Source organism: Centropristis striata, chromosome 6, assembly GCF_030273125.1.
Source record: "Centropristis striata isolate RG_2023a ecotype Rhode Island chromosome 6, C.striata_1.0, whole genome shotgun sequence".
NCBI lineage: Eukaryota > Metazoa > Chordata > Actinopteri > Perciformes > Serranidae > Centropristis > Centropristis striata.
In genome coordinates this window covers 16,502,668-16,525,012 of record NC_081522.1, presented here as the reverse complement: position 1 = coordinate 16,525,012, position 22,345 = coordinate 16,502,668, and the positions used below count along the sequence as shown (strand labels likewise).

The following is a 22,345-nucleotide window of genomic DNA, read 5'->3' as shown; positions in this document are numbered from 1 at the left end:
ACTGTCAATACAACTTTTTGGAAAAAAAAAACATCTGCCTGTGTTTTTATTGTTTGTACAGACAGGAATAACAAAACATAATGTTCATTACAGCCACATTTGCTTTCAAGAAGACGTTCACCTTTTCTCCCAAGAGTTTATGTAAAGTCACATGCACACCATACAGACATGCAAAAGAGATCATTTAACTTCCATTAACATCAAAAATGATGCAAACATAAAAATCTCAATCTTAAGCAGGTCAGTACATTTACCAAGTCCGAGCAGAGAGTGAAGCTGTTGCTTCATAAGGATATAAATAAGGCCATGACATGGCAGACGTAAGAAAAAAAAACTGAGTTGGAGTTTGAATGTGAACGGTTTTGATGAGTTAGCTTAATATGGTCCAAGTTACAGTGAACGTTTGAGATCAAATGCAAACTCAAGGTAGAAGTTGACAAAATGGGTGAAGAAAGAGGAACAGGTGTGACCTAATACAAGCAGCTGGAGTGTTTCTAGAGTATTTAAAAAAGGGACAGTTCACTACTGTAGTGCCACTTAAAAAGATAGATATTGGGCGTATCAACCATTTCCTTTTAAAGTATAGTTCCTACGTGAAACTGCTCACAACAAGGTCTGTGGATTATCTTGAGTAACCAGGTCATGATTTCTGGAAAGAAATCATGACTGTGGTTTCTTGACTGTTGAGCTTTTCAAATCTAGTTTTTGGCACTTTGAGCACCACAGACTGAGTGCAATATAGTTCCATTGTATTAATTTCTATGGCTGACATCTCCAGCTAACACCAAAACTATCTTTTCTAAATATGCTCTTCTGATGTTGTGGTGAACTGTCCCTTTAGGAGTCTGCAGTAATCACAAAAGATTTGTTTTCAAAGTAATATCGGCGTACATAAACCTGCTTTCACAAAAATTACTGCGGCCTGTTGGTGTTTTGGCAATGGGGAATGTTTGCAGCGTAGAGTGTGATTACAGTATTTCACATCCTGAGTATGCCTTCCATACTGTACCTTGTTACTAGTTTAAAAAGTCCCCTACCAATTAGTTTTCAAAGTACCACAGACAGCACACGTTCTCTTGAAAAACAAGACCAAAAGTTTTAAAAAAACAATAACAGCCTGTTACAGTAAAAAAAAAAAAAAAGTTTGAAATTACTTTGAAATCAGGTGAAAAGAAATGTAGCTACACGTTCTGCTACAAATCCAGGTTCATAATAAAACAGCAGCACAGTGATTAAATAAATAGGTAAAAAATGTCCGTTTGAGTTAATGAAAAAATCTTTAGCTGCAAATGGCTTCTCCTGATCAATCATGAGCAGAAAGATTCAGCAACAGAAGGCTCATGTGGAGAACGCCAGGTACATCACAAAAGGCTTCCTGTGCACAGTTCAGAGGGTAACGAACCCACCAAAATGTTAAAAAATAAAAAATAAAAAAAAATAAACTGACTTACAGAGGTGTAAAAACAATGTGCGACTTTTTGGAGAATTCAGAAGGCACCAAAACATTTTAAAAGAGGCTTGAGTCACTGTGGAGCTACAGGTGTTTAAAAACTCATTTCTAACTTATTAAGCCTTATTTTTCCTAAAAGAAGAATGATAATCGAAGAGGCACTACAAGATTCACAGTGATGCCATATCACAGATGTTTAAGAGGCTTTTCATCTGATCACAAGGCCTAATGTGACCAAAGCTCGATACCAGCATGCAGTCAGAAAGCCCTTAAGGCTAAACATGACGCCTTAAATAATTGACCTAATTAGACTTTTAAGAGGTATCACAGTTACAATGTGTCCGTGCTTTATCAGCAGCATGCCTCATTTCTAACAACAGGAAACTTACAAAATGGAAATTTAAGTTTACAACAGTGTTTTTTATCTGACCTACAGTATGTCACAGTGGGCGTAACAGCTGCTGACTGAACATGTGTCAGAGATAACAGTGTGCGACAGGTTGTCACTTCAGAAACAGTGAAACAAGCTGATCTGTTCCTGAACTGAATCTAAAATGACACATGCAGAAGCAACATTCGTTTTGCCTTTGAAGAAGTGGTCTTTGGAACATTTAACTATTCCTGCTTAAGCTCCACAGGTTTCTGTGTGGTAAAAAAATAAAACTGGGGAATGCACTTTATAGTGGACCCAAAATGACAAGAATCAAGCACAAAAAGAGCGATTCTGGTGTCCACACTGGTGCCTGGCTTCAGATGGATGCATGCAAACCCCAATCTGACACGTTCACATACAGAAACGCAAAACATTGCACTTTGTTGCATTTTTCTTTTAAAAAGCACGCACATTTACATAAAACTAAATTTAAAAGGCATTAAAAGTTTTTCATATCTGACATCAGACGTCTTAGTCCTTTTAAGAACTTTTTTTTTTTGCTGAGTCATATGTGATTTGAGAGTCAGTGCTGTTCCACCACATACCGCCTCCATCAGTCTCTGTCTCGGTCTATTTGAGCCGCTGAATTAGTGTGTGCGTTAGTCCCATGCTGAGCAGCTGAAGGGTGGACATCTGGGCTAAGTGAGGGGAAGTTTTCAGCAGTCTCTCCCAGGTCAGTTCCAGCAGGCTGGGCACCACCAGCCACACTTTGTACAATGAGCCAGTCCTTCTGTTCCCAGACATGTTGACGACACCGCCGTGGACGTACATGCAGCCGGCCTGGAGCAGGAACAGATGCAGAAATTAGAGCTGTTGATTTATCGATTATTCAAAAAATCATTAAATTACCCAGCAACTATTTTGACAGATTAAGATTAATTACTTTATTAATCCCACAATGGGGAAATTCAACCTCTGCATTTAATCCATCCTTTTTTACACACAAGTGAACACACCATGCACAAATAATCATTTCAGTAATGTTTTTAAGCAATCCCCCCCAAAATATTCTCTAGTTTCAGCTTTACTAATGTGAAGATTTGATGCAAGATTGTAAATGTAATCTCTTTGGTTTTTGTTCAGACAAATTGGCATGATTTAATGTTTAAAAAACTGCTTTTTCTCCCCAATACTGTCTGTATACCTGTATTAACCCTCTGTCGCATTATTGTCTATGTCCATGAAAAAGTTTTTTCTGACTCAGGGCAGAAGAGAAATGTGCTGAAGTCAGATGCAGACGTGTGTGAATGATAGTTTACTAACAGGAGTGACTGCAGCACAGTGAAAGTAGGCTGGTTCTGGCATGAGAGCAGGCAGCCTGGTCCACTGAAAAGTCTGCAGATTGATCTTCCACAGGTCAGACAGGATCTGCTCCCCGTTATAACCCCCACATATAAACACCTCTGGAGGTAGAAACAGAGTGAGACATGGTTAAAAAAAACAATTCAGACAAGTGTGGCCAGATAATGCTGTGAGAAATATTTCTTACCATCTTTGACCTGCACACAGCTGTGACAGCGGCGGGCAGCAGGAAATCCTGTCACGTTAACGACAGTCAATTCAGTATGTAGTCTTTAAATATGATATTCAGAGGAAAAAAAAAAGGCTTAACATGGATCACAAACCTATTTTTTCATGGGGTTTGGTGATTATTTCCTCCCAGTAATTTGTCTCCAAGTTATATGCGTGAACCTGATGAAGACAGTGTTATCAATAAAAGAGGAACAAAACTTTTCTGTCAGATTTTGTCTTGCACCCCTCACCTTGTCCAGAGGATATGACGTCCAGGAAGTCCCACCTCCTAATATGTATATTCTCTGTCCATCATGAGCTAGTTCATGTCTGTACCTGTAAAATCATGCATTCGTTTTCAGTCTATTTTTGTGAATATTCTGGGGATTCACGATGCTGTTGTGAACACTTGTCTGCAGGCTCACCTCTCCTCAGGCAGATCTGAGGGCGCGTTGTTGGGTTTGAGGTGGGTCCACTCTCTGGTGGTCAGGTCCAGTCTGTGCAGGTCAGTGCTGTAAAGGTAGCCTGTTGTCCCGCCAAACACATAGAGGTAGCCATTTATGATGACCATTGCCTGGAAATGGAGAATACATATACAGTCATGGAAAAAATTATTAGATCAAAAATAACAACCAAAGGCTGATAAGAGTTTAATTTAAGAGCTGATATCTAGCCATTTTCCATGGTTTTCTTAATAACAAAAATCATTATCAAGAAAACCATGGAAAATGACTAGGGGACCAGCTGAAATTAAACTCTTCTGACCTATTTTTGTTATTATATTTGTCCAAACAAATGTACCTTTAGTTGTACCAGGCATTAAAAAGAACAAGAAATTGAAGAAAACAAGGGTGGTCCAATAATGTTTTCCATGACTGTAGCTACTGTATGTACAGGTACATCTCAGAAAAATACAATATTGTGAAAAAGTTCAATATTTTTTGTTATTTAAGAAAGTGAAACTCATATAAATTCATTACACAGAGTGAAATATTTCAAGCCTGTTTTTCTTGATGATTATGGCTAAGAGATAATGAAAACCCAAAACTTGGAGTTTGCTCAGAATATCACATAAGATCAATAAAAAAAAAAGGATATTTTAAACACAAATGTCAGGCTTCTGAAAAATATGTTAATTTCTATGCACTTGGGCTTCCTTTTGCATGAATTACTGCATAAATGTGGCATGGTATGGAGGTGATCCAACTGTGGCACTGCTGAGGTGTAATGGAAGCTCATGTTGCTTTTATAGCAGCCTTCAGGTCATCTGCATTGTTGGTCTGGTGTCTCTCACCTTCCTCTTGACAATAGCCCATAGATTCTCTATGGGGTTCAGGTTAACGGAGTAGGTTTGCCAGTCAAGCACAGTCACAACATGGTCATTGAACTTTTGGTACTGTTGACAGTGTGGGCAGGTGTCAAGTCTTGCCGGATAAATTAAATCAGCATCTCCATAAAGCTTGTGGCAGCATGAAGTGCTAGAATTTCCTGGTAGATGGCTGTGTTGACTGTGGACTTCAGAAAACACAGTGGACCAACACCAGCAGATCACATGGCCCCAAAATCATCACCGACTGTGGACTCTGGACTTTTTCGCAATATTCTAATTTTCTGAGACACTGAATTATGGGTTTTCATTATCTCTAAGCCAAAATCATCAAAATTACAAGTAAAACAGGCTTTAAATATTTCACTCTACGCGGAATGAATCTATGAGTTTTACTCTATTGAAATGATTGACAAAAAATATTGAACTTTTTCACGATATTCAATTTTTTTTTTAAATGTACCTGTATAGTGGCGAAGAAAAAACAGCTTTATATGTGAACTTGCTATAAAGAGACCAGTGGTGGAATACAACTAAGTACATTAACTCCAGTACAAGTTTGTTGATGTGGGTATTTACATTTTATGCAACTTTATACTACTACTCTGCTACATCTCAAGAGGGAAAAATTCTACCATTTACCCCACTCCATGCATCCAACAGCTTTAGTTTCTCATTACTTTAATTTATTATATTTTTATTTTGGGTTAGAGGAAATTCCCTACTTCTTAAAATGCATGAACTGCTAAAAGAACCTCTCTTGGATCAGTTTTAAAAATGCATCGTCAAAGAAACTGAAAACAGGGCTGTAGACATGTGGTTTTTACAGGTCAGCGACGCAGTAAAATGCAACATACACTGTAATATTATTCCAAAAACATTGTATATCATTAGTAAAACACTGACAGGTATAATTAACATATACTTTAAAGTACATTTTGCTGAAAATACATACTTTTACTTAACTATGGTTTTGAATGCAAGACTTTTACTTGTAGTGGGGTATTTTCACAGTGTGGTATTGGTACTTTTCCTTAAGTAAAGGAAAAAACTTCTCAAAAATAAAACACTTACCTGTCCGTAGATCTTGTTGGGTTTCTTCCCTCTGCAGTTGAGCAGGTTCCATCGTTTGTACTGAACATTGCAAACATGGACGTCATTGCCGTTATTTTCACCAAATGGAATCCCAGTGCCACCAAACACAAGCAGGTTGTTGCCGTGTAAAACAGCTGAAAGTGAGGGAGTAATGGACACAGAGTTAATCTCCGCTATAGTTTCATATTTCCCTACAAAAATCCCTGACAATGTCGGTTCAAATCTACAGTACATACCAGACTATTTCACTCCCTGAAGCTTTGAGTTGCAGCTTCAAAATTAAAGTTCTATCAACATGTATATGATGCAAATGCATGACAAGCACGAAGTAGGTATGATGGGATACACTATTCTGCTGTCTGCGGAGGGTTAAAATCAACAGTTAATGGAAAGGAAACAAACTGTAAAATGTAGAAATTAGCCATTGACAGAGGGACAAAGGTTGTGTATGGAGACAAAATATATATTTGAAAATGTTTTATCATGTAATTACAGAGGTTTTTTTTCTTTAAGCCACAACTTGAGTCTCCCTCATTCCAACAACCAAAAACAGTGCACATTTGAAATCTGATATTGTGTTTGTAATCTGTCATCTGGTTACTTAAATGCAGGTAAACACCCTGCCACCACACACAGCCTGCATAGAAGGCATTAAAGCTGCTATGTTGAATTTTCTTGTCCGCAAACAAAGCTGTTTACCAGTGGCGGTTCTAGACCAATTTTACTGTGGGGGCCAAGGAAGGGCCAGTGTTTAATCAGAGGGGCACATTAAAAATAGTCAAAAATGATGTTTAAGCATTCAAAACCTTTATTTTATCTAAAAGTCTCATATTTGGAAGAACTACATTGATTGAAGCAATGAGACTTACCAACATTAACAGTTATTTTTCTACGACAATGAAATTTCTCATTTTTGTGCACAATCACTTTTTTTAATTTTGAAAGTGCAGTACAGTGAGAATGATCTTTATATTTAGCTTTTATTGCACAATTAAACTATTATACAATGTACACATTCTGGGTTCCTTTTGTGTATAATGAGAGATTGTTTAAACAAAAAATAGGTAAGAATTGTTCCGTCGTTTATCGTTATAAATTGATCATTTTATTATTAATTTGACACAGGGGCCACAGCAGGGGCCAAAGGCTTCTACACGGGGGCAGTGGCCCCTTTAGGCCCCTGTGTAGAACCGCCACTGCTGTTTACATTTAGCTAGGCACATTGCCTCAACCCTAGCTTCTTTCCTAGCTTCTTTGATTTAAAATTGATTTCACTGATCACTTTTAAAGCACGCCTCGGACCGGCCCCGAACAATATAGCAGAAATGTTAATTGCATGAGCCTCAGGTGCTCGCGTGGGACCTTATTGAATATAGCGAATTCTAGGCATACGTTTAAAGTGACCTTGCTTTAATGGTCAGGGCCCTCAGCTTTGGAACGACTTGCCTGAGGAGAAATAGGCCACAGAATCTGTGACTTTGTTTAAATGACTATTATTACTATATTACTATTAAAACCCCAATTTTTTATAGACTTGCTGCTTTTGCGTTTTCTGTCAAAGATTAAGATGAGATTAATTACTTTTTTAATGCCACAACAGGGAAATTCAACGTCTCTATTTAACCCATTTTTTGTTGTTTTTTTGGTTCGTTTTTTGACACACAAGTAAATACACCATGCACATTGAAAATGATTTAGTTTTTAAAAAGGTACTATATGAGAAAGAAAATACTATTCATTTTTTTAAATTATTATTATTATTCACACACAATTCTCCTTGTGTGGACCCTGAGCTCTAACAACATTGTTGAATAAATTTGCTTCCTTATAAAATATCTGACAAACTGAATTGTGTTTGAATCCAGAATTGTCTCCATATTAGGCATTAGCAGTCTTCTTGCCTGTCTTCGTTGGTGCATTGCAGTGTTTCTTGGTGCATTACTGCCACCTGTTGATCAGGGGAACTGTGTGAAAACATTGGCAGGGACGTGTAGAACGTCCTTAAACTTGACATGTCCATTAGTGTTAAAAAAACCCTCAACAGTTACCTTTAAATGAGACCAGTAGGTGTTTCTAAAAGGAGAGGGGGTTTTTTGGGGGATTTTGATAAGAAATTAAGGGCAACACGTCAACCCTTACCTGACATAGAGGCCAGCTCTGTGGGCATGTAACCCTCTGTGCGGACCTGCTGCCAGGTGGCTGTGGCAAAATGAAAGCGCCAAAGCTCCCTGAAAAGAGGGTAGTCTTCATTCTCTGACCCCCCTGCCTCCTCAAAGTCTGGGTTGTAGCCTCCAAACACATACAGGTTGGTGCTGTCTGCAACACATCGGTGTCCGCTCCGGGCGGGGGGTACACAGTGACCTGTGGGAGGAGTGTGTGAGAGTCAATGATTGAGATGGAAAGGGAAATTAAAAAAATGTAACCAAAGAACAAATGTCAGACAACATGATGCTGAAATCCTGCACATGGATGAGATAGCACTTGATGGGTTTTTACATCATTACAGTCAAAGTAGTGGGGCGGTAGTGATGGGGCGGTTATGCACTTTCAGTACCTTCTCTCAGAAACCTGTTGGGGATCCGCAGGTTGGGGCAGGAGGGGGAGAAGATGCGCCGAGCCTGAAGCCACCGTGCACGTTTCTTGGAGCCTGCCAGTCACCATACAACAAGTAAAAAGACAGAGAGATAGAAATCTACAGTTAATGTACTGCCTGTATGTAAAATGTTGGAAAATCGCATTTCTACAATCTGTAAGATTTTACAATTTGAGGAAGTCTTAGAGTGAGAATAATTTTTTAGAGTCACTGGTTTTAAAGTTTTTCATTAGCACTAGTAAATATCAATAAGAGAGACATTTTTCACTGTATGGAAATTAATATTGATTGTTTTTGTCTCAAATATCAACCTTTTTATTTAGCTCAGTTTAAATGTTTAAGCCAAACGCCATTTCTTCCCTGGCACACATTTTTTAGAATTGCTAAAAGGCAGTTTGACACATTGCACATAACACAATTTAACTTTTATAAACGTAAATTTTGAATTCAAGTAGCCTAGTGGGTATTGTCTAAATGATATGAACTAAACACTAACTTAAATTATCTGTGGTCAGCAGTGGCCTCTGCATGACGCCAATATTTGCCTCCTATCCGATTCCAAAGCTCTCACATATTTAAATCTGCATTTAATGAAAAGAGCAGTCACAATGTCGCTGTTAAGTGTTAATTCACACACTAATTTCTGCTAGCTTCCGTAGCAGCGTTAGCTTTGGCCTGTGTGCTGCAGCGGTGATACACTTCGCTAACTCACATACAACAGAGTCTCCTGGTGCACACAAAGACCAAACAAACGACGACTAACGTGACCTGGTTTAATCTTTAGTTCACTGTTTGCTCTGCTGACTGTACCAGGCTGCTTGTTCTTGCAGGGCTGTATGTTTTGTTTACAAACCTGAATCGCGGATGGAGGGCCTCCACGACAGTTTCTCAAACTTATTGAGCTGACTAAAGGTTCCGTCACGTTCAGCGGACGACATCTCGACGGGGAGCCACACAGACCGGGTTCACACCCTCACCTGGACCAGAACCCGCTGCAGTCCAACCACACTGAGCGGCATGAGCCTGTGAGCTGCAGCAATCACACCAAAATAAAGAAATAACACTACAAACCGTCCACACCTGCTGCTGCCTGCAGCGTCACAGCCAGCTGGCCTGAACTGACCAATCAGAGGAGGGGGGCCCTGATGTTGCGTTCAAGAGTCACATGGTAATTTTCATATGTTTTGAACCGGTTGTAAAAACTGCAGCGATCATAAATATTTACATTCGGTATGTTCAATCTATTTAAGGAACAGCTAAATATATAACAGTGCATAACAAGCTGTGCATGCTTTATATTATGTTGTTTGATATGTGGTAAAATCATGGCTAGAGGACAAACAGCATTGTCCTCACACCTAATAGCCCAGTACTACCTGTATTTTGTATAATGTAGTTGTGAATGCATCTTTGTGTACGTATTTGTAGATTCATTTTTGTGGATGTATTTTCTTTTCATCTTTTAACAATAAAAATACCCATCTGTGGACAAGTAAATTATCCTTTTATTACAAACATTAAACTAATTTAACTTAACTAACTCAATTCTAATGCCACTGGGATGTCCATATCAAATAAAAAATAAACTAACATAACATGTATACATATCCTCATCTTACCCCAAAGTATATACTGCAAGTAACACACAAATAATAAAAATGACCATCACAATTTCCTAAAAGCCAAGGTGATGCCTTTGCATTGCTTGTTGTGTCCACTAAGTTACTATTGCACCATTCAGCTTAAATGACCTTTCCAATTGTAATTTGTAATGTGATTTGCTTCCTGTACCATTAAGTCAAAGTATACATTCTTCGCCAAGGTGTATGATGACCTATACCCTGCCAAAAGACATAAAAACCTACTTATTGAAGAGCTTGAAACCCATAAACCAACTTTACTGTACAGCTTAGATGATTAACAAATGCTTAGTTTATTTGAGAGGAACAAGTGGTTGGACTCAACCTTTCCCCCAGATCTTCTGGGGCTGCTTTGCTGACATGTGGTAATCTGGATTTGAAGCTGAAGGCTTCAAAGCTGAGGCTGAAGAAGCAAAACAAATCAATCCCATGAGAAGCAAATATAGACTGAGAAAATAAACAAAGCAGTTAAGAATTATAATCAGGAGTGGTATCAGTGACTCTAACAGAATAGGTCACGATCATGACAAAGATTGGATCAAACACACTCCAGTGTCATTTCCCTGCAGGTCATACTCCTGACATTACACTAAAAACACTCCACAGCCAAAGTGTTTTTTACTATGTGCATGCAGTCATGTTAATGTTTAACATTTAACGCCCTTACTGCCTGGCAAGACCCTATAGTTGTTATGATAAAGCAACCTTTTGTAATGTACTCATTGCCTGCTTCTGCTGAGAAAGCTACTCACAATGCACCAATCAATCAGTGTAGTACAGATCTACATAGTTTACCATGTTCTTTCACAGATTTCCTTCTGAGGTGGTCAAAATGTTAACCAGAGGTTTACATCTTTTTCAGCAGAGAGAATCTAAGCCTCAGTTGAGCAGTTAATGCAATACTGCAGCTCCAAATGTTCCCTCAGTAGACTGACGGCGAGTAAGAAATTAAGCCAGTCTATGAAATGTCACTGACAATGAGACATTCTTGAACAATGAGCTGCAGCTGTGATGAGATTACATAGGGGGTGAGTTGACAATTTTGGCTCATTCCAGTGATCTACTCATAGATTCATGGAGGTCATCACTTGATACCATCTTATCCAAAGTGATTAGTCTGACTGGGAGATGCATTCATATGGATGGATTACCGAATGAGTCCACTGGGCACAGGTCCAGGGTCCCAAAGTGTTATGCAAGCCAGGCCTTTACCTACAAAATGTCACTCAGTGGTGAGCCCCACCAGGAAGAGACACAAAACAACCACCATAACAAAATTACATAAAAAATAGCAAAACAATTAAAAAAAGACACAAAATCACTGAGAGGTGCTCAACAATACAGAGAGACCAAAAATAAATACAGGCTAAACAAGGACAAAGTCTGTGTGTTTCACTCCTATGGTGGAGCTTTTTGCATGTCTGTGCCCATTATCTCAATCATCCTATGAACATTCATTTTTGTTCTTCATGCATTAAAAATTCAAATACATAATACCAAATTATTCCGAAAGATGTTTTCAAGTCTGCCATGTGAAAAAGGTGGTTTGTTTGTTTTGCGTGAACCTGGAAACATGGAAGGCCAATATGCATCTTCTGGCGTGAAATGATGCATCTGACTTCAACTAGAGTGTAATTGTGTCAGAGTTTCATTAACCGTTGTGATGAACATGCTTTTTGTGAGCAGTGTAGTGCACAGGCACTGAGAGGATGACACCATGTCAAATCCACCATGCCCTGAATACGCAAACACAGATTTGCACACTCAGATGTTAATAAGTACAGTGTGAGTGACATTTAACTAAAGAGCAGTGACAGCTTTGGTAAGTCAGGAGAAGAGCACAGTGTTCACAACATTATTAAGTAATGACAGGTGACTTACAGCTTAATAATAACAAGCCAAATGGTGTACTGTGTTTACATTTGTTACCTGTTTGGTCTTTTTTTTTAGCCACATTCATGACTCTTTTCTTGGCTAAAAATAGCAGCAGGAACACATCTAACATCATCTGCAAAACAGAGGATTTTGGTATTGTACTCCATTGTATTACAAGCGTCTCATGACCTGAGGAGGTCATCGACTGTCCCAGAACCAATTCAGACCATGTGAGACTCTCAAGGCCTCTCAATGCTTTGGGAATCCAGACAGATTGTTTTCCATCATAAAGACAGTGGATCTACAAGTTTACCTCTTCCTGTACTTAACCAAGAAGGACTACTATGTCAAGCAAATGTCATCTGATTTATAAATAGTAGAAAGGTTGTATTTTTATTATCCACAATCACAAATTTAGTCTATCTTATCTGGATTATGAATTTTATGAAACTAGTGCAGTGCCCGTAGGAACTATGTATTCATATAGTGGGAGATTAAGTAGATTTTTCAATTATGGCCAAATGAGGTTGTGTGTAAAAGTGTATATTAGGTAATACATGTACATTGAGATATAAAGAGACACAGAAATAGTTATTTTAAGAAAAAGAAACTCAATCATTCAACATGGTTAGACATATATACAGACACAGATATAGGAGGGAATAAGTTTACATCCAGCACATACACATTGAACATTAATATTCGCTGGAAACTATTTGAAAATTATTGGAAAATCAAACCTTTTAGAGCACTTTAAAATTTCGAAAGAAAGGTAGGCTAAATAGATTTACAGATGAGATGAGTCAGGCATGGAAATCCAGAGCGCTTTGGGTTACTGACCAGGTGTAGGCCTATCACACAATGGGGCGGAGCTCCCCTAAAAGGCGTCTGATCGGAAACAGTGCAATGCCGCAACAGGTCCTACGTAAATAATGATATTTTAAAAAATGAATACAAAAATCTTTAAAAAATCGGGGATGCACACCTTCGTGCCATGCGCAAGCCACATACGAAATATTAGGCCAGTCTGACTAACAGTCAGCAAGATATGCCCTAGACACACACAGACGCTTCTTGCCTTTATAGATGCCTTGCTTTATAATGGAATACACAAACTATATTCCCCAAAATGACCATAAACCAAATCTACGTTATACTTCCCTGAAACAGTTTCAACAAAAAGTGAACATTATCGGCCTTTTATGAACATGGATTTTGGACTGCCAATATGTTTTTATTTCTTCACCAATTAATGGATATTTGCCATAGACTGTAAAAAATATTTATTAATATTTACCAGAATAATGCGTGGGATAACAGGATATTACTCATTGACTATTGAAATTAATGATTCAAATCATTATTGGACACAGTGCATGTGAAGAAACACAACTTTGGTCTAAAGTCTTGCAGCCTTCAAATAAGTTAATTTCGTCATAGATGTACGCATGATAGAAATACACGCACGCTATCGATTTGCACTATTTGACCAGCCTTGCAAAAAAACAAGTCAGAAATACATGTTATATTTAAATATGGGCTCTCATCTTTGCATGGATGATCCCAGCACTGTTACTGACTTCAACAAATAGCACTGTAACAGTGTAATTGTGTTCTGTGGAGTATATTTCTATAGCTGAGCTCCTCCTCTCCTCAGTCTGCTCTCTGGAGGTTGATGTCACTGGCAGAGAGTCTTCAGGACAGGACACAACTAGGTAGAGCTGGCCACAGAAACACTGAAGATCCACTGAGAGGAGGAAAAGTGGGCGATGTTGCAGCTAGGATCTTGTTTTTGGACATTGTGGGAAGGCTGTTGATACAGTCCAGAGGGCTTGTAGGTATTTTCAAGCTGAAAGGTTGAGGTAGCCTCAGCGCCGCAGTATTTTTAGATCACTTCTGAAAGGAATACAAAAATGTCGTCTCCAAGTCCGGGCAAGAGGCGAATGGATACCGACGTGGTGAAACTGTATCCTTTTCTGAACATAAACAACAACCCTGAATGGCCATTTCAAATAGGCTTGTTTTATGTTTGTCAGCTCTCTTATGTTGATTAATTTTAGTATTTGTTACCGATGGCTGCTGTTGGGATGAATGTGATGTTGCTAAGTTATGTGATATTAATAGATTCTGTTATAAGTGTGTAATGCTAAAGCTCTGTGTGTAACGTTAGTTAGATTATGCTGTTTGGAAAAGCGTTAGCTAGCTCACTGTTAAGTTAGCAGAGTAGCGAGGAAGCTGAACATTTAACGTTATTTGTGTTACCTAACTCGTCCGTTAGCCACCGTTAGCTCGCTAACACATTAGCAATGCTCTTGTTTGTATCAGTCGGAATCTGTCGCAATATAACGCTGGCTGGAAACTCTGCGTTAGCTTTGAACCTTCTTAGCTTTAGCTGAGACGCGATAAGTTAGCTTGTTAGCCAAAAATATTTGGCCCCACCGGACTGACAACACAATGAGAAGGAATAGCGAAGACCACTTTACAATTTGGAAACGCTTTTATGGAAAGACATGTGTATTCTTTCATGATTTATTTACGTTAACGTCAAGGTAGAACATGTTAGCTGTGTAGCATGCTATCACCGAGAGAGAACAAATAAGGTCGATGTAGCGTAACAGAGACGATCTTTGACAAATGACAACAGCTGACTAACTACATTAATTATCCTCAGACAACACAGACTCCACATTATGACCCTTTGTGCATTTAAAAAAAATGTTGCCCAAATACAAAAACATCTTGCAAATTGTAGATAAACAAAAACACAAATTGTATGCATAGTGAATAAGTCACGGTTGGCGTGTATATCACAAATAATACAGATGAATATGAAGCCAATTTATATTTTTTTGATGAATATTACCGATGCTGGAAAAAAGAAAAACGCGAATAGATGTATTATCATTTTAATTACATTTTCTCCTCAACACTCTCTGATGTCCAAAGATGATAATTGTTAACAGCTGCTTGGTGTAGTCTACTTGTAATACCTTATCGTCAAATGTGTATTTTTTGTATTAATTCATTATTAGCAGTTGGAAGTTTTCATGAAAGATTTTCTGACAGCGTGAGCTGAATTGTTTTGTTTTTGTCCTGCAGCTAGATGCTGCTCTCTGATTGGTCAGCTTGTTACCATCCGGAACATGGTGGAGGGCGGGGCTTCACACACAGCTGATCGAGGAACAACAAGCGTGCTTTACAGGACACATGCAGGGATGGGGGCTGGGAACATCTAGTCCATGGCAGGGACGGGGTTACACAGTGTACTAACGCTGAGTGGGTGAACTAAGGCCTTTCGCACAAACGGACAACTAGTCCTCAAAAAACTTTTGTATTGCTGGGTCCGCTTTTTAAATGTTAAGATTTCCTGTTTTACACAGTTTTTATTTTTTGTATTCTTTTGTGAACTAAATATTTATATTTGGGGTTTGGACTGGATCAGTCAAATAGGAACTGTGGTGAGGATTTTCCCACACATTTCTGGCATGTTGTAGACCAAACAATTAATGATTCAGAAAAGTTATAGGAATGTTAATTGAAAATCTTAATAAACAATAATAACAAAACCCTATAGGCAGCATAGATGTGGGACATGCGGCAGTTTGTTTTTTCAACTTTAACCTCAGATGCTATTAGTGAATTTAAAACAAGTTCAATTCAGTTTTTAATGTTGTTACATAGTTTTAAATAAGAACTTTTGTAGATGCAGTCACTTTAATAGAATAAAACGTGGCCTAATACATTCAAACATGTATTTGGGAGGGACTGATAAGATTTAATCAATATTGTCTCCTTGAGTCACAGAGTCAGTTTGATAATTTAACACTTCCTTTTTTTTTCTTAAATTTGTGTTATTATTAATTCATTTTAAAACGGTGTTTGTTAACCCTCACTTGAGACTGTTGTGCAGAGCTATAATACACATGTTCGGCTCTTTCAGGAGCAACCTGTAAACTGCTTAAGTGCGGGCAGATTTAATGATGATATTTTTGATTCGGTTGATGTACCTTTGGGAATATAATAGCAGTGCTGCATAGGGATAATAACATAGTGTCTATAAAAAGCAAACAAAGGAAAAGATACATTGAAATCTTCTTTTTTTGTTATTATTGTTTTAGTTTTATTAATGCCATTTAAATTATGTATGAGAAATCTAAAAATAGATAGTGGGAGTCACTGAGAAAAACGTGTTAGGATCAATTAGTTTTCGCTGTTGTGGATCGTATTTCATCAGTTTTCCAATCTTCAGTGTAGCACCGCTGTTTATCAGGAGATGCCGAACATAGTTTCAGTTTGTGGCTTTAAATCAAATATGTGAGATTGAACCACTGTGACAGAGCACAGCTGATTCTGGCCGGCTGCCACAGCTGCAATTCCTGCTCTTACTGTCCTCACAAACAGACACGAACATCAGTGTACATCCAACACATGTGAATCCTGTTAAACCAAATGTAATATCATAGGGTCTACTGCAGATTTTGTCTTTTAAATGTGTATTTAAATTGTCAAGACAGGAATAGAGCTGACAAATCAAATGCCATGAGTACTAGGCCTACAAATGGGTTAAAAATAAACAGCTTCTCATTGCATCAGAACAGAAAGCTGGCAAACCACTTTGCACTGTGAGCTTTTCTTCAAAATAAAAGATTTCCCTTGTGTAGTTACATTACTCTTGAGTGAGCATATGCTTGAGTTTCTATGGAAGATCCTTGGGGAAAGGCATACGAGAGAGATTCACTTTACCGCACAAGTCCACATCTATAACAGGTTTTTTTTTATAGGACCAATTGCTTCAGATCACATTTAGCTACTCTGTCTAGTCTCAGTGGTTTTTCTACTGACTGACTGAGCTTTTTCAACCTTCCTTTTCGTCATTTTTTTCTCCTGACAAGCAACAGGATGAGCTAAATTAGCATCCTTGCGTTACTTTGTTAGATTGTTTGAGTAGAGATGACAGAAGGATTTACAACATGATGATCAATAGTTCACTTGTGTGGGTTTTTTTTTTTTGGGGGGGGGGGGGGGGGGGGGGGGTTCCTCCGTCTTTCATTTTGTCAGACTCACACAGTTGTTGACTGAATACGCCTGACCTTTCTGCGTTGTTGTCAGACAGTTTGCTCAGTCGCGTGTCTCTTGCTGTCACCACACACTGTGATTATGACACATCCTCCCCACCCAAGTCACCTCCCGTCTTCTTCAGCTGTGGTTACCTGCAAAACAGATGAAAGTTCCCATCAGTCTCCCTCACAGCTCAGCGGGCTGAAGGCAGCACATTATATGCTTCGTAAGCAGCTTATGAGTGTGTTCATTGGCAGTAATAGGCCTGTATTTTAAGGAAAGTGAAGGAATGCTCATTAAGATCATCTGTAGTCTGGTTGTTCATTCTTCCACTGAAAGATTTACAGAAAGAATCCTGTCTGATGAGTTGTGATCGGGTGCTGTGTGTGAGGTTGTTTTGCAGTTATGGAGACCTGTTGTCAGTTTGTCCAACACTGCATTATTGATCTGACTGCAATAGCTTGTGTTATTGATCCTATGTTTAACCTTTGTCCAGACAAGTTCACAGAGAGAGATAGAGGCCTTTTTTAGCCTGTTTTTGATTCATTTTTGTTGCTCGTGTTTCGGGTGTGCCTTTTCCTTTAACCAGACATCAGCATTGAGAGCAAGCATGAGGTCACCATCCTCAGTGGACTGAATGAGTTTGTGGTCAAGTTCCACGGACCACCTGGAAGTAAGTTTAAATAAACTGATTTCCACATTGATTCTCCCTCTCATTGACCAGCACTCTCGCCTCTTTTAAAATCTCGGTCAAAACTGTTTTGTGTGACACTGTTTTAGTTTGGAAATGTGTTTCAGTTGAGCTAATACTTTTTTTCTTTTCAGCATCGTATGAAGGAGGTGTGTGGAAGGTCAGAGTGGACCTACCAGATAAATACCCCTTCAAATCGCCATCAATAGGTATGAAATATTTCTGCAAGTGTTGTGGCGAAGTCTTTAAATCTTACTGTACAATGATTAAAATCTGCTTTTTTTACAGGATTCATGAACAAAATCTTTCATCCCAACATTGATGAAGCGTAAGTATTTTAGATATAACTCGGCAGCATTATATATTTATTTAACTAGTTGATATGGCAAAGATATGAATTGATTTTGTGGCAACAACCCAAGAGCTGCATGCAAATATCATAAATGTTTGTGTTGCCTGAAGCATTATCCTCATGTTTGGCACATAACAAAAGAATCATTCTTTGGAGGAAAAGCTAAAAACCCTTCTGCTTTGCTTTGACAGCCTCTGCTGGACTTTTATGTTGTATTGACAGTGTTAATGTGTTTTTCAGGTCAGGAACTGTGTGTTTAGATGTCATTAACCAGACATGGACAGCTCTCTACGGTAGGTCACAGCTCACATTGTGACAACTTTATGTAGTTTGAACGGTCACCCGGTCAAACTAACTGAAAGTAATAGCCAATAAAAAACAAACATAAAGCAAACAGATTATACCTCTACAGTGCAGCTTCAGGCAGAGCATCTTGGTTTAATCGGCTTACACTTTAGTGATAACCACTGCTTATTGAGGTCATGCATTGAGCACTGATAAGACGGTCCTGAGGCTGAGGACTCTGAACAGAACGTGTTGAACACACTCACCTGCAGGAGATTTTCCTCACTTTGTTCCTGCTGTTGAAATGAGTCTTAAAATAAACGCATCACACTCCCAAACTTCTGTCTAATAGTGTTCCGAATTGGGTTTTCATGTCAGTCTCTGAGCCATTAACTTGCAGTTTATTTTTAAGTTGAGAGTCATATTGATAGTTAACTCATCAGTACTGTGTCAATGAATTAATTGTTGATCTTTATTGTAATTATACATAGTAATGGAAAAAAAAAAATAGACCCCCCCCCCTTGTTTTCTCCTTGCTTTCTTGTTCATTTAATGCCTGGTACAACTAAAGGTACATTTGTTTTGACAAATATAATGATAACAACAAAAATAGCTCATAAGAGTTCAATTTAAGAGCTGATATCTAGACATTTCCCATGGTTTTCTTGATAATGATTTTGGTTATTTAAAATAAAAGCAGTAATGGTTCAATACAGACTTTGTTAAGGATATATTTCATGGCTGGTCCATAGTGATTTCGTGGTGCAAATACCAAAAAATATATAAATAGTAGTATAAGTAGTCAAAATCACTGGTCAAATTAATTCACAGAGGAAATTGTTATAAATATTAATATATGTTATGGGTTGCCCTGGTATGTGTACCATTAATGCTGAGTCCCAGCCATAGTGGCCTGGCTTTCAGTCTGCCCAATGGCCCCTTTGCTGCACTGTTTTGTTTGTTTTGAAATTTAAGATAATCTGTCTTTATAACAAAGAGAATGAGAGGTCTGAAGTATATCGTGGCTGAAGAGGAATATCTATGTGCATGTGTTTCTCTCAGATAAATATTTGTTGTGTATGTGAAAACACCCTGATGGGTATTTGTGTATTTTTCAGTGGCGGTGTGCCATCAGTGTAATGAGCAGTTAGCACAGATAATCATCTTTAGCTACGATGACTAACAGACTAAACAGCTGAACAAATTAAAGAATGATGTCACTAACCTTGTCTGAACCTCTGAACACTCTTATTGTGTCTGAACGCATCCTGTAGAAACACAGACGGCTCACTGAAACTGCTGTTGCTGCTCACACTACGACTGCTGTGTAGACATAGTGTTACATATTAATCTGTCTATTTTTCACAGCAGTACAGAGTATAGTTGTGTATACATACAGCAAGTTTTAAGTTACTATTTGGAGCAGTTACCGTCTTTACTCACACTTTCAAGCACTGAAATTGATCACCACTGACCAGAAAACATTACAACTACACAGCCAGACAGCTGTTTGAATAGAACATTTCATTACAAGGGAGACCTCTAGTGGATCATGTTGTAACTGCACAGGGTGGAATGACTGAGAGTAATGATAGCTCAACCAGCGAGCTGATATTTCTCTGTGGCTCTCTATACTGACTAATCTTTCTCCCCGCCTCCACCAGACCTCACCAACATCTTTGAGTCGTTCCTCCCTCAGCTGCTCGCCTACCCCAACCCCATCGATCCTCTGAACGGAGACGCAGCCGCCATGTACCTGCACCGGCCGGAGGATTATAAACACAAGATCAAAGGTAGCACACCAGTGTATTTCGATGAAAATCTGAAGAGGTGGAGGAGAGGTTGAGATACAAAAATCATGCATGTTTAGTGTATGGTATCCCTGTTTATCTCATATTTTCTGCATTTTAGGAATAAAAAAAAAAGATCTTGTGCAGTCCCAATGAGCTACTTTAGCTACTGAAGCTGAAAGGATTCAGGATTCAATCCAACTTTACCACTGTTAGGCCCTATTTATTCGCCCCCTTTTTATTGAGAATTGTGGGTTGTGGGAGTGGAATAGATGCTACATAGAAGTGGTTTGCATCATCTGAAAGCTGTGAACCTGAAGATTAATTTCAGATACAGCACTGTTTGTCAAGTTGTTCTGGTCAAAAATCTCTAATGCAAATGACTTAATTATGCAATTCATTATTATAATAAACCTATTAAGGTAAAGTTTAAGTCAGAACATTAATATTTTTCTTTCTGGAGTCAATTTCCATGCTCAACTATATCCCATAAGTTGTTGCAGCAATTTTGGGCTATACTATTTATTACACACAATTGGTGCTGAATTAGTTTTTTTTTTTTTTAAATATTGTGAATTTATTTTAAAAATTGTCAATATTACATCAATACACTAAGACCTTTGGAACAACGCAGAAAAATCCATGCTGTGATTTGGTTTAAAAAAATTGAGACATTTTGGAGATCTCTGTATTTTCAGTGATGACGATGATTCTTTTCACCAAACTGTTGAGAAACCGCCTTACCAATTAATTAATACACCAAGGGAGGTTATACACATTCTTAATGCATTAGGTTTCTAATTTATTTATAATAATTAATGCGGCTGTGATTATCCTGAAGGTCACAACAGCTCATTTTATACATTGAGGTTGAATATTTGAATACTAACAGGTTAGAGGGCGCAACCACAGACTCTATGAAACATTGAGGTAGTCTCACCTATGTCACCTACAGGTTTCTGACAGTGACTTTGGTGTTATTTTGCCATTTTTTTTTCATTTCTGGCCTTTCCAAAGGTTTTTTATGCAGAAAAAGGTAGATGAAAGCACACTTTGTATCACATGTTTTTCTTCAAGTTTGCTCAGCAGTCATAGAGATGATGTCCAAACTTCCCATTAGTATCTACAGGACTTCTGATCCTTGTTGACTTAAAAGTTGAGCTTAAAGGCACAATGAGTAGGATTTGTCCATTGTGGGCCAGCTCAAAGACATTTAATTAGTTGGAGAGTTTAGTGATTTTCAGTCTAGCTAGCTAATAGGTGCAGCATTTGTGTCTACACAGGAGAATTTAGTGGAGCTTTCCAAACTTTGGGCAATTTTTTTGATAGCTGTACACTGTGACTACACCCCTGTGTTTTTTTTTTCCTCTTTTTTTTCAGAGTACATCCAGAAGTACGCCACAGAGGAGGCTCTAAAGGAGCAGGAGGAGGGAGGGGGCGACTCCTCTTCCGAGAGCTCCATGTCAGACTTTTCGGAGGACGAGGCTCAGGACATGGAGTTGTAGTGAAGGGGGAAATCATGTCCCCTTCGCCTCACAACAGACTCTCATTTCCTAAAGAGCAGAAACTCAGTACTATATTCATATTTAAACAAGACAGTTTTTTACAGCAACAAAAGGATTTGTATTGCTACACAAGGATTTGCAGTATGATATTGCAGAATATTAACCCTTACTTAGGAATTCATGACCACCACCTGCCCCCTCGCCCTCCTCTTCACCCGCTGAGAGCCTGTTTAGATCAGTAAGGAGTGCATCATTCATTTCCACGATCTTTGGTGGCTTCAATCAAGGCTTTGACACTGCTTTTCAAGACTGAGCGGTGAGACCATCGCAGGAGGAAGAAGGACTGAGTTTTCTTTTCTTTATCGAACGCTTTACTGCGTCATCGGGCATCTGTCCCTCTCCGACAGAGGACTGCAGGATGACAATCCACGATTTCTGTGCAGTGTCAACTTCAAAAGAGAGTGGAATCCCATTTTTGTTTAAGTGTTGCCTTTAATTTTTTGATGCTGCCACCTCGATTTCAATCATCTCTTCTGAGAAACTGAAGGCCACAGTGCTGTCATGTGTTCACGGTGAACAAACTGGTGTGGCTGCAGACGGCCTCTGACAGGCCTGCTGACAGGTTACACACCCTTAAACCACCAACGCATCAACCATGACTGCCTGTGTGTGCCTGTGTGTACCTGCGTGCGTGTGTGCCTGCGTGCGTGTGTGCCTGCGTGCGTGTGTGCCTGCGTGC

The 22,345-nt window shown here is 38.7% G+C and overlaps 2 protein-coding genes across 2 annotated transcripts; one reads left to right on the top strand and one right to left on the bottom strand.

Moving 5' to 3' along the window:
- Positions 1-14: 14 nt before the first annotated feature.
- On the bottom strand, positions 15-9,473 carry LOC131972793 (kelch domain-containing protein 10-like). The gene is made up of 10 exons (XM_059334513.1): positions 9,264-9,473; positions 8,372-8,464; positions 7,957-8,178; positions 5,797-5,951; positions 3,821-3,969; positions 3,647-3,731; positions 3,509-3,575; positions 3,373-3,420; positions 3,147-3,286; positions 15-2,663 (listed from the first exon to the last, which is right to left on the bottom strand). Exons 1-10 carry the CDS (start codon positions 9,346-9,348, stop codon positions 2,454-2,456), a joined length of 1,254 nt encoding a protein of 417 aa, XP_059190496.1. The 5' UTR covers positions 9,349-9,473; the 3' UTR covers positions 15-2,453.
- A 4,158-nt stretch (positions 9,474-13,631) lies between these two features.
- Positions 13,632-22,345, top strand: LOC131973478 (ubiquitin-conjugating enzyme E2 H-like). Its single transcript, XM_059335485.1, has 7 exons — positions 13,632-13,891; positions 17,580-17,656; positions 17,809-17,883; positions 17,963-18,002; positions 18,267-18,319; positions 19,976-20,104; positions 21,482-22,345. The coding sequence occupies exons 1-7, from the start codon at positions 13,839-13,841 to the stop codon at positions 21,604-21,606; spliced, it is 552 nt and encodes a 183-aa protein (XP_059191468.1). The 5' UTR covers positions 13,632-13,838; the 3' UTR covers positions 21,607-22,345.